Consider the following 13,383-nt stretch of genomic DNA (forward strand, 5'->3'; position numbering starts at 1 on the left):
TGCCAGGCATTGAATCAGTTGTGGGGCAACTGGAAGGGCTGCAGGGTGAGCCCCATGCCTACCAGAGCCTTTGAGTTAACCACCCACTGCCTTGCTCAGCAAGCTCTTGCTCTGGGCAAGGTTCTGAGGAGCCCAAGGCCTTCTCATGGCCAAATCTGTATCTTCATTCAGATTTGCATCCACCCAGAGAGCCTTTTAGTTTTAATAGTTACTGAAGTGAAAGTGAAAATGTTCAATTGTGTCCGACTCTTTGTGACCCCATGGACTGTAGCCCACCAGGCTCCTTTGTCCATGGAATTCTCCAGGCAAGAATACTGGAATGGGATGCCATTCTCTTCTCCAGGGGATCTTCCTGACCCAGGGATCAAACCCAGGTCTCCTGCATGGCAGGCAGATTCTTTACAGTCTGAGCCAGCAGGGAAGCCCAATAGATTTACTTGCAGTAAAGATTTCTTAGTTTTCTCACTCTCAACCCACTTGACCATGTCACTCTGTTCTTGACATTCAAGGCCCTTTCTTCTCCATCACCCAGCGTCATTGTCCCCCATGTTTGAAGAGGTTCCCGTGCTTGGGCTTTGGAGGCCTGCTCATTAGACTTCAACCAAGCTGGGCCTCCTTCAAGTTGTTTGGACCCTATACAAAGGCTGGTCTCTCCGACATCCACCCAAGTCCTGGTCTTTCACACAGGCCCAGTGCAGTCTTTTCTCCTTCAAGAAGCCTTCTTTCATCACACCATCTTATGGTGTTCATTTTTTTCCTCCGTGAGACCAGTTGGTTCTTACTATCTCTGGTGCTTATTTGGAACCAAATCATCTGCTGTCATATGGTACAGCTCTGGGGTCATACTACCTGCTGTGTGAATCCCTGCTTCTCCATCTACCAGTTGTGAGATTTGGTCAAGCCTCAGTTTTCTCATCTATGAAATGGGGCTATTAATACTATCTCATAGTATTATAGCAGTATTATCTCATAGTTGTGAGGATAAGTAAGATCATCTGTGGGAAACACTTAAAATACTGCTGGCACTTAATAAGTAAATTATGAGTAATTGAAAACTGTCATTTGTTTTGTGGGATGTGAGATGAAGAGTAGAATATAGGTCCTGGGTCTGAATCATTTTCTGCAAAAAATTCATTTTCTGCATCTGTGGGAATTTGACTGATGTCTCTGAGGTGCAAGTTCTCCTACTAAGGAAATAGAACTCTCACTTCATCTATTTCTAAAGTAATCTAATGGATGTGTATAAAGATTTTTATATCATCTATATCATCATTTTTATATCATCAGTACATAGTAGGTACTTAACAAATACCAGCTATTGTTGTTATATGGTTATGTAATTTGTAATGCATAAATAACTTTTGTTCCCAATAAATTTATAAACTCTCTTATATAGAGAGATCATAGCTTATCATTCTTTGTTTCTTTCACAAACCTTAAAGTCTTGCACATAGTGGGTATAATTTTTTGTGTGGCTTTTTTGAATCTGACATCATATTCTTTTGGTCTTTTTTTTAAAAAGAAACTGCATTTAAGTAATGTGTGTACATGATCACTCATCAACTGGCTTTGTGGTTTTCCCTCAAAGCCCTTGACTTTTTGAAATATACTTTTTGCTTTGTTTTTCATTGTTAAAAAGACTTTATTACAATATTACTTCAGTTTTATGTTCTGGTTTTTTGGTCGTGAGGCATGTGGAATCTTAACTCCCTGATCAGGAATCAAACCCATACCCCTCTCCACTGGGAGGTGAAGTCTTAACCACTGCACCACCAGGGAAGTCCCTTGAAATATCCTTTTAATACCAATATTGTTTCCCTCTATCAAAACGTCAGGGCTCTGAAACAATTTGAGGAAGCAGTCAACTCAATTTGTTTGTAAACTGGATTTAAAAAAAAAGTAATTCTGGCCACTTATTTGGCGGCCTGTTCTGAAAGCCAGGCAGCTAAAATGCTGCACGTGAAGAGTAGTGTTAATAGGTTGGTTTGCTGTACCTGTCTTGCTTCAGTTCCATCAGTTGAGTTGGCTGTTCCACTAGTTGACATTAGGCAGGGCAAGGTCACCAGACAATTTGTTACCCTTGGGTATCACGGCTGCAGTGTCAAGTTTGGAAATTAGCAAGTGACTTTAAATCTTCCAAAGGGGACAGGCCTTGTTGCTATGGATAAGGTATGAAAATTGTAGTAAACCATCACCGGTTTATAAACATCACAAATATGTTTGTCTGCACCAAAGGAGTAAAAGTAAATACCAAAAAAGTAAAGTAAAAATTATGGGTGAATTGAGGAGTGTATTTGAGTTCAGGGAAGGTAGGATTATTAAAATGCCACATAGCGTTAAATGCTTTTAAAAAGAGCACATGTACCTCCTCAGGTAGACCAAAAGTGTCTGGATAGAACAGCATGTGTTAGAGGATCGAGTAGGAAAATAGGATTTGCCATAGAAATTACCTTACTCTGTTAACTTTGGACAATGTTCCATTGACTACAACTTGCCCTTTTCTTCTAAGAAGAGAATTCATGAGAGGAAAAAGAAACTGTTATAGGGAAAGAGCAAACAAATGAAACATTAATATGGTAATATTTTTCTCTTTCTTTTAAAACGTTTAGATAGTCCTCCTATTTCAGATTAAACCAGGTTTCATTTTTCTTTCTATAGATTTAAGATAGTAAGTTTCAATTAAAAGACATTGTTTGCCTTGATGGTTTTATGAATCTCTTGTCTGTAATGATCCCAACAGACTGAATTTTACAAAGAGAAATCCTCATTTCCTGGTAAATATGTGTTTACTGTCTCATGTGCCCAGCACTGTGCTTAGAGGCTGTGAAGGATACAGAAGTGGTGCTCTCAATTCTGTGCTGTGCCCTTTTGGGAAAAACAAACTTCTTTCCTCCTTGAGGCATTATCTGTTACTCTAGTATCTTATCTTAACACATTCTTAGCCCAACACTTAAACCAGGAAACTCTATGGCTATTTATGAAGAAAGGATTACTCCTGTTTTTCTCCAGCTTGGAGCTCTGTAAGGTTAAAAAACAGGTTATTCCTATGTCCACTGTAATTTTTCTTGAAGAGATTGAAACTTTAAAAATTTCCCTGCATTGCTTTTAAAAAAAATTTTTTTTAATTGAAGTATATTTGATTTGTAATGTGTTAATTTCTACTGTATAGCAAAGTGATTCAGTTATATATATATATATACACATTCTTTCTTTTCATATATATTTCATATATACACATTCATATTCTTTTCCATTATGTTTATCACAGTACATATTCCCTTTGTAATATTAATAGAATGGATGACAGTTTTCTAACAATAGTGGAGCATTTGGTTGATAAGTTATCACCCAGCAATGATAGAGTACCCATTTGCTTTTCTTGAGAGGTGTTTCCAAATAATAGTCATTTGGGACTTATAACAGACATGGAAGTTGACATTGAAAAGATGAACTTGGTGAATTATCATGGATCTATTGTTATAAGAATTATCTATAAGTTGAGTGAATTGGGCTTCATATATTTAGATGATTGAGTATTTGGGAGGTCAGATGTGAAAAATATGAACTAGAAAGGGTTACTTAATTGCAAAACTTCCCCTATCAATTAAAAAAATTTTTAATGTGTGATATTTAACAATTGCCTTTTAAGTGCTTAAGAAATTAATCTTGTGTATCTATTTTGTATTTTTTCATGATATGCTTAACTTCATATTTAGCAAAAACAAAGAACAACCTCAACATTTGACTTGTAATAAAAGTTGCTTAAATGAAAAGAGAAAAAAGGTTGATTAAGAAATAACTACGTATATAATATATGTGTGTGTATTTAAAACAGGCAGTACTGAGACTTTGCTTCAGTATGCTCAGTTTCTAAGTGTATGATTTTTCTAGCGATAGGAAACTCTTTGTAAGTGGACTGACCTTTAGACAGCTACACTTTTTCAACCAGAAATTATTAGATACTAAGGGAAACAAATGTACTGAATTTACAAATGTATTATGTTGGATTGCTAACAATAGACCTAATTGATAAAAGTGATTTAATATATGTTGTGTTAATAGCTAAACCTCCAAAGCCTCTAATCTCTCATGGAAATATTGCTTTGTAGAACAAAATCCAATGAGAAGTTCTGGGATTCCAGAGTGAATTTGTACATTCCTTAGGGGCATTTTTGCAAGGGAGGTTGTTGTGTTTTAAAGGTAGTTGATAAGAGACCTGCACCACCAACCCCAGACCTGCACCACCAACCACCATCATGCATTAGTCTATAGAAGGTATTTGGGTGTACGTATTCCTGTACCACTCGGTACCACCATTTAGTCAAGGAAAGTTTCTGACCATTTGCAGCATACATTATAAATCAGGATGTCACTACCAGACAATCAGATTTGAACATTCCATGAACAAAGTAGCCTATATCCCCTACGAATAGATCACTTAACTATGTTTATGTCATGCTGTTGATATGCCTGCCTTTACACAAGACAGGATAGCACGTTGCTTATTTATTTTGGGAGTAGGTAATTGATCTGTATATTTACTTAATTTCAGGTTAGTTAGTCAAACATTGAAATGGATAATTTAGCATGATTGCTTAAATGCCTGGGGAAAGTATAATTATTCTTCCAACCCCCCAAATTATTCCTCTACCACCATGGGCTTGTGAAAGAATAATTTTGAGTCTTCTCCAAGTTGGGCTGATGTTGGCTGCTCTCTTACAAAAAAACACGATAATGATACAGCACATAATGTATGGAGAGGTCGCTGGTCAGGTATTTGGGAAAACTCTGAGGACCTCCAACTGCCAGATCAGTCCCCCAGGGAGAAGTAGGAAAACTGCAGGATATACTGGTTGAATTTAATTAATTTCTTTAAGTTATATTCTCTTTCTGGTATCACCAGGGGTATCACTGCCACTTGGAAATGTGGCAACTTTGATGCCAAGTTTGTGTACTCAAGATTGGCTGCAGAGATTTTTTTGTTTTTTGGCCTTTGTTTATCGCCGGAGAAGAGCTGTACCTGACATCTTACAAATAAGTTACAAACAAAAAGCCAAGATGTTGGTCTGTATCTAAGAACAAAGAACCATAAATTGCTGTACATGATTTAGTAATAAAAAGGGACTTAAAAAAACTGTAGCGTGTGAAACTGAAAAAAAAAGCACTATCACACATATGAAAAAGTTACTCATGATGTTATTAATCAGCGATAGCTACCCTTAGCATTCTGGTCTTTTCTGTGCTTTTTTTCTTTTATATATACTTTTGGTAAAATTTTGTTCCTTTGTCTTTGTTACATTATATTACAAATATTTCTCCAAATCATTTAGTTCCTCATAACTATTTTAATGAGTTCCTAATATGATATATAGATATAGATACATGAAAATTTAATCATTTTCACATTGGATATTTAGGAGGCTTGCAATTTCATTTATCATAAATAATACTAAGATGAAAATCTCCAGACATAAATTTTTAAATTCTCTGCCTCGTTCCTTAAGGGATAAAAAAAGACCTAGAAGCTTGTTAAAGTGTAGAAGTAAAAGTATTAAATTAAATTAAAGAAGTATTTAAATTAAAGAATAAGTGCTTTTAAAAAGCAGGATAACTGTTGTCAAATTGCTTTCCAGATTCCTTACATCAAGGTGGCTTCTAGTTAGCTGTGTGTGAAAATGACCTTCCTGCAAACCCCAAAACAGAATATAATCATAAAAATGTTTTCCTAATTGTATATATAAGTAATTTACATCCTTTGATTACTAATTAGTGGGACACTTTTTTATTTCATCAAAAATTTGTATTTCTTTGAAATATCTGTGTGGATAACTTTTTAAACTGGCTTTCTCTGGCTTGTGGGATTACAGGATGTCGCAGTAATGAGTTCCTGTGCCAACCTGGGCTGTGTATTACTGCGTCCTGGCGGTGTGATGGGACCCGAGACTGCCCAAATGGCGTGGATGAAATTGGCTGCCGTAAGTGAAGAGGGGCGGGGCTCAGCGCTGTTCTGAGTGACAGAAGTGATTTCAGCTGTAACAAAGACAGAGTTGTGACTTTAATATTTGTACTGAGCTCCAATCTTCAGCGTTAAAGTGGCATTAAAATTCAGACCCTTTTGAGGAAGAGGTTCCGTTCACATCAGTTTGTGTCTTATCCAAACACCTTGGTACGGAACCAACTTTCTGAGTTGTTTTCTGAAGCGTATAAGCGATTATTTCATATTATGCAGTCTGCAAATTTTGTGCACGAACAAGAACAAAAAAATAATGTCTGTACTGCTGTGATTTGCAATTCAGGGAGTCTGTTTTCACAAACAGGGTGTAGTAGGATGTGGAGGAACTTGTGTGAATTACTATAAAGAGGTCATAGAAGTGGCTAGTGTGGCTTATATTCTTAAAAATTTCAGTTAAAAACATGATATAGACACCAACTTTAACTTTTTAACTTACAAGTAATTATGAAAATCATTTTCCACGTTATTTCTTTGTTTATTTCTGTCCATAATATTCTGAAGTAGGCTTCAGATGAGGAAACTGAGGCATAAAGAAGCTGTTATCTACTGAAGGCTTCCTGCTTGCTGTACTAATTCCAACCCTTATATCCATTTTTCTCCCACCTCGCCATAGGAGATCTATCACACTATTGCAGTTTCATCCATTTTGATAGGTGAATAGGCGATGATTATAATCCAAAAACCAAGAAGGCAGGTGAAAATTTGAGTTGTTTGCCATCCTTTGGCACAACAGAACAAACTTTGGTGTATTGTTTGGATGACAGTGCACTTTGAGAATGGGAGAAGTGTGGGGCATAGGTGTTGGAGGTACTTCTCAAATTTTCATGCAGTAATGGATCACCTTGAGAGCTTGTTAAAGTGTAGGGTTTAATTCCACATGCTTGAGGTGGGGTCTGAGATTCGGCATTCTGCAAGCTCCCAGGAGATGCTGACGTTGCTAGTCTGGAAACCACACTTTGAGTAAGCGAGTAGTTCTATTTGTAGAGACATGATCATGTGTTATCTATTTGCCTCCTGGGCTTACTGAGTTCATTTTAGGTTAAACACTAGGAGCAGAAAGTTAAGAGTGTATTCTGATATAAAGGAATAACAGTTACACCAACAGATTTGTCAATGTCCCATAGCAATGATAACAGCAACATACCAATGACAATAGTGATTGTACCTAATTCGCATGGCACTTTCACATATGATGGGGCTTCCCCAGTGGATCAGAAGGTGAAGGATCTGCCTGCAATTCAGAATACCTGGGTTTGATCCCTGGGTCAGGAAGATCCCCTGGAGAAGGGAATGGCAACCCACTTCAGATTTCTTGCCTGGAGAAGTCTATCAACAGAAGAGCCTGGAAGGCTACAGTCCATGGGGTAGCAGAAAGTCAGACATGACTGAGCAGACAACACTTCACATATGTTACTCTTCTTATTTTTTACAGCAGGGTGAGAAAAGTATAGACCCCATTTTATGATGCATACATTGAGATTCAGAGACCCTGCTCAAGATTTTAAAGCAAATAAATTGTGGAAATAATAAAATGATTTGATTTGGGGGTCTTATTTTCCAAATCTCAAGGATTTTACAATTTATCCTCATGCTTTACTATTGTTGTTACAATACAACACACTTCAAGTAATGTAATAATTATAAACTAATGGTTGATTTTATTAAAATTAAAAATGTAATTAAAATTAAAATTTAATATTGTTTTGGTCATAACTTTGTATGTGTGTTTTTGTATGTATGTATGCTATTTGTTTTATTCTCTGGAATTTTGTATCTCTTTGGATCATCATTTGTTGTGATACCATTGAGATTATTTGACAGTGAACACTGGCTAAGGTCCACAGACTCTAAGGTGTTTTAATATTTGCTATCAAATATATTGAGCAGTAGTTGACGTACTTCCTTTAAAAGGAGTATTGCTTGTTGGTATAATAGGGTGGATGTTTGACACAATGAGTTCTTTTCTGGTTTATTTTAGCCACCAGTAGTTGCCATTCCAACCAGTTCCTGTGTCCGAATGAACAGCTCTGTATCCCTGAGAGCTGGGTATGTGATGGGGAAGATGACTGCAATGATGGTGCGGATGAACGTCGGCATTGCCGTAAGTGCTTGTAGAGGAGTCTTGCTTTGGCCCTTTGGCCACCTTAAATTCTAACCTTTACAAATACAAAACACAATGAAATGATCCTTTGTAAATGAAAGAAGTTGAACCTTGAAGGACAAGGAAACCTGTGCCAGCCATCTCACCCAGGGGTTGGATGATACTTAAAGTGTGAATGTGCTAAAGATTTATCAATACATCCCTGTGATTTAGATTCCCAGCGTTTAATTCAGGTTATGTTACATTTAAGAGTGAAACAAAACACTTTTTGGTGTCTATATGTGAGGGTCTTCATTTGTCTGGCAGTTGGATGTTTTGGCTGCAAAGAATGAAAAAATGTAACTCAAAAAATTTAAACAAAAAGGGAATTTATGATCCACACAACAAATATAAATGTAGCATTGTTCCAGGATTGACTGGAAGATAATGAAAAATCTCAGTTCCTTGAATTAATAACATCATCCAATTTTCTTCCACTGTTCTGCCCTCCTGTCTTTTTAGTCTGTTGGCTTTTCATGATTGCATGAAAGCTGTAGAAGTCCTGAATTTTACATCCCTATAACTCACATTTCAATATCTAGAAGAGAAAGCATCAACATCTTGATGGACTGAGATGGAGAGAAGATACAAGGCTGTAATGAACCACCTCTAGCTCCTGACCTCAGGTGTCCCCTGGAACTATCCAGCTCTGATTACTGTGTAGCATTCATCTTTGAACTTTCCCACATTCTGTTTCATTACATGCACATCCCACAAATCAGTGGCCATCTGTCATCACTACATCCCACAAATCAGTGGCCATCTATCATCACTCTGTGTTGGTTTTGAGATAGCCATGATCCTGTTGGCATTTTCTCATAGTCATTGCCCACAAACATCACAGAAGAAACAGATGTTTTGATGAGTACTTCATGTGAGAGCTTGTTTAGTTGTTAGGTGACTAGAAGTGGAGATGCTATGAGCTTCAGTGGGTTCTGGGTGTATTTATAAAAAAAATGGAATTTAGTCCAGGAATTTTGAGGCCAGCACGGAGTATGAACTCTTCTCAGTTGGGCCACTAGATGCCTTCTTTTGAGGAAAGTAATGGAAATTCTCAATACTCATGAGTTTGACTTTGGTGTAAAGTTGAACGTAGACTGTATTAAACAATCTGTTCGGACTTGTCAGTGCTGGTCATGTGGTCTGCCATCCAGCAACAAAGAGATGGTGGTCCTTGGGACAAAGTGGTTAAGAAGAAACCAGTGAAATATGTATAACTGTGAACGGTGGTGGTGTGGTGGTGACAGATTGCAGTCTTGAGGAAGGTACAGACAGGAGCAGCTCAAGGCCAAATGGGAGCATGGCGTATCTAAATCAGGTCCAGCTATGAATCAGGACTTAAGGTGAATTAGCAAAATAGGAGCAGGAAAATGGTTCAGCAGTACTGAAAGGAGGAAGGAAACATACCAGGGGTAATGGGGAGCAGGAAGAAATCCTTGTTTCTAGGAAATCTGTCTGGGCTCTGATATTCTCTGACTGGCCTCTCAAAGGTCCTAGAGGAAAAGGATGACCTCCGTGCTTGATTGTGAAGCTCCCGAGAGCAGTGACTATGCTTTAGTCAGCTTCTATCCCTAAGGCTTGCTATTCTGTGTCACAGGTAGTAAGTTCTTGATAAATGGACACTGAATGAATGAATGACTGGTTATTTATCTTTTGGCTTCATATGCCATTTAGTTCCATTTCCCCTTGCTGCTGGCACAGAGTAGGAAGAAAGCTGAGCTGTAGGTTGTGATGCAGTGTGTGGTAGATGACCTGTTGCTAATACTGCATAGAGGGCATGGGAACTGCCAAGGGCCACAGCTCGGGGAGATTCTATAATTTGTAAGCGATGCTTCATACTATTTTAAATGGGTATGGATTTCATAAGGTAACTCTTACATTTAAAATTTTGTATTGTGTTTTCATCACATCATATTTCCCCCAGATGCTTCTCTTTTTATGTGGACAATTTTAAAAAGTCCCATCATATTTCCTGCATCAAACTCACAGAATAGAATTCACATGAAACAACCATTCATTCGATTTTGTCCGATTTATCCAGAGACAGATTTGATAAGCTACTGATGTTCTGCCTTCACCTACCATAATCACCTACCATTTAAGCCAGCTTAAATGTCTGTTTATAAAACTGACACATATTCAGTATAGAAAGCTTATAAAATAAGTCTTCTCTAAGACTCTAAAGAAAAACATCACTTACATTTCTGATATTCAGAAATAATTACTGTTCACCCTTTGGCATATTTCCTTCTGAGGGGAATTTTTGTTGTTGTTCAGCCGCTAAGTTGTGTCCGACTCTTTGTGATCCCATGGACTGTAGCATGCGAGGCTTCCTCATCCTTCACTATCTCCTTGAGTTTTCTCTAACTCATGTCCATTGAATCAATGATTCTGTCGAACCATCTCATCCTCTGTTGCTCCTTTCTTCCCCTGCCTTCAGTTTCTCCCAGCATTGGGGCCTTTTCCAATGAGTCAGCTCTTTTGCATCAGGTGGCCAAAGTCCTGGAGCCTTAGCTTCAGTATCAGTCCTTCCAGTAAATATTCAGGGTGGATTTCCTTTAGGATTGACTGGTTTGATCTCCTTGCAAGGGGGACCTTGATTAATACCTATACTTGCAAAATTCGTATTTCATCCATCCTTTTTACTGTGTAGGTTTTCAAGCTATATTGTATTCTCAATACATGTTGATAATATAATTGTCTACACTCACAAACTTGAGTGTTTTGGGTATTTTGATAGTATGCTTGTCCTAACACCCTTGCTTTCACATTGTAAGATGTCTCCCTTAGGGTAGCCAGGTACTCTACCTGGTGACCCTATGAATTTTATGCTCAGTGTATGGGTTACTTGCCTTTACTTTTAAATTTCCTCATTCATATTTGTTAATGTTGTCACATTTGTTAATTGATTTGTGTTCTTCAGTAATTTTTTTTTCCTTTCACAGCTGGGATAACATGCTCCAGCCGTCAGTTTACCTGTGAGAATGGTGAATGTATCCCAGGGGAATTCAGATGTGACCATTCCACAGACTGCTTAGATGGAACTGATGAGAAAAACTGCCGTGAGTTTCTTAAAGCCTTTGCCCTGTATTTAGTTTCGCCTTTGTCCCTTTGGCATTTTAATCAATTTGTTGATGGATAAAAATGCCTACAATATGCCTCTTGTTATTGAAATCTCTTGGCAGATTCTTTTGTGGATTAGAGGTGATGTTCTGATAGGAGTCTATTTTTAGCAAGACATTCGGAGTGTGTCCTGCCTTAGCACATTAAGTTTCTGTATGTCTTGAAGTAAGAAACTTTTAACTTTATTTTTTTCGGCTTGTTTTTCTTTCTTTCTTTTTAAAATAAACTTTAACATAGAGTCACAAAAAGTTGGCGAGTACAAAACCCAGTCTGATCAATTTTAACTTTTATCACATTACGATGGTGAGCTTCTAGGTCAAATGTCTTTGGCCAATAAGAGTTTTTCCGTTCCTGTGGACTCAATGTTTTCCAGCTTACCTTTGGAAATGTGTTACATGTTGAAAATGGCTTTCTGTAATGGAAGAATACATCAGTTTGTAACTGATCACCACAAGATAAAGCCTACAAATCGCAGTGTTCTGCATATAATGAATATTTAATTATTACCATAAGCAAAATAAGAAAGTGAAATCATGTGCATGATTTACTTCTTACAAATGAGTAAAGAATAATCTGCCTCTTTTGAGATTTATGTAGAATTTTTAGAATACGAGAATATACTAATTATTCTGTTGTGTCCTTCCTCTAGTCCATCTAACTCTGTCTTTAGTCTCAGATATACCCATTTTCTCTCAAAGCCCTTATAAGTCTATCATTTCATACATTTTTCCAGAGCTTCCTTGAGTTTTTATGTCTTTCCTCCTGACATTCCTTCTGGTAGGCTGCATTTTAAACTTCAAGGAGTTATTTAATATTTCGTATTTTAATAATCAGTGGATGGATTTTGCACCTTAGAAATCTTGATCATAAACTTCTTGGTTATTGTGTCTTCACCTAAAAATTTAAGTTTTAGTCTATTCTCCTGAGGCAAGTCTTTAATTATTTGCCCATTTTGATATGATTTTAGTTCTCTGGACTGTCCCTAAGTTCTTTCCTTTGGTAGACTGTATGAGAAGCGTACACTTTCCAATATGGCACCATGCCTGGAGTGGGAGCTGACATAAACTGGTTATGAGCACATTGTTTGTATTTACTGTACAAACTGTGCTCTTGAAGGAAGAAATACTGGTGTGTATGCCAGATCCATGCTGCAGCCTATCATCACACAGTACAATAAACAAAACAAAAAACTTCTCCAGTGCTTTCTTCCCTTGTAGGTTACTTTGCTTTCAGAGGAGGCTCTGCTATTTGTCTTTATGTCTCTATTTCCTAGCAGTTTCTGGTGAAGTTCTGTTGTAATTTCCAACTTACATGTTTTCTTTTGAAAGAGATTATGTTGCTTCTATTTCGGATCTTCTTTCACTTGAGAAAATTAATGTAAAATTTAGACTTAATTTAATACTGGCAGTTTTAGAGACAGCGGTGTATGTCTGGAGGTCACAAATGTAAGTCCAGAATCAAGGGCTCCCCTTTGAGTACTTTGTAAAGCAAATAATAAATCCTTTATGGTGGCAAGTGAAGAAAATATTTTTCATTAAGAATAGAGACAAATCATACATTATATTTTGCTGTATTGTGTAAACTTCAAAGTGTTATGTAAATTCCAGTGGTTACTCTTATTAGGCCGCTCACAGAGAACAATAGCACCAGTATTACAGTACTGTCTTATGAATAAAGTAACTGAACCAGCAAGGACAGAGTGGCTTGTTCAAGGGTAAGTGGTGTGTGGCAGGGCTAGAGCTCAGCTCGTCCTCTGGTCCAAGTCTGGTGATTGGTGTTCATGAAGGACTTTATTTACAGAAGGAGGAAGTCCTACCTTGTGCAAGAACAAAATGGGTGACCTGTGCCACCGGCCTGCATCTTTATCCCTTATTTACGAATGGATAAAAAATGAATGCTTTATTGCAAATGCAGTGGGACTTGCGGAAATGCTATTTTAGGCAAAATAAAAGGCAGCCAAAACAGACTATTTGGACTTATTCCATGTGAACACCCTGCAGCCAAGTCTCAAGTCACCAATACAACTGCCTCATGACTTTGCCAATGGGCCTTCTGGAAAAAAAGCTGGCAGGGTTCAGGTAGCTCTTGTAGGAATGAAGGAAAGGAA

The 13,383-nt window shown here is 37.5% G+C and overlaps 1 protein-coding gene across 1 annotated transcript in view; it reads left to right on the forward strand.

The window, feature by feature from the left end:
* LRP2 (LDL receptor related protein 2) overlaps positions 1-13,383 on the forward strand; it is a 181,737-nt gene that overhangs the window by 27,049 nt on the left and 141,305 nt on the right. The window contains exons 2-4 of the mRNA XM_052652982.1: positions 5,868-5,975; positions 7,992-8,114; positions 11,099-11,215. Coding sequence (XP_052508942.1) covers positions 5,868-5,975; positions 7,992-8,114; positions 11,099-11,215 — 348 coding nt within the window. The remainder of the gene's footprint in view (positions 1-5,867; positions 5,976-7,991; positions 8,115-11,098; positions 11,216-13,383) is intronic.

Source organism: Budorcas taxicolor, chromosome 2 (genome assembly GCF_023091745.1).
Source record: "Budorcas taxicolor isolate Tak-1 chromosome 2, Takin1.1, whole genome shotgun sequence".
Taxonomy (NCBI): Eukaryota; Metazoa; Chordata; class Mammalia; order Artiodactyla; family Bovidae; genus Budorcas; species Budorcas taxicolor.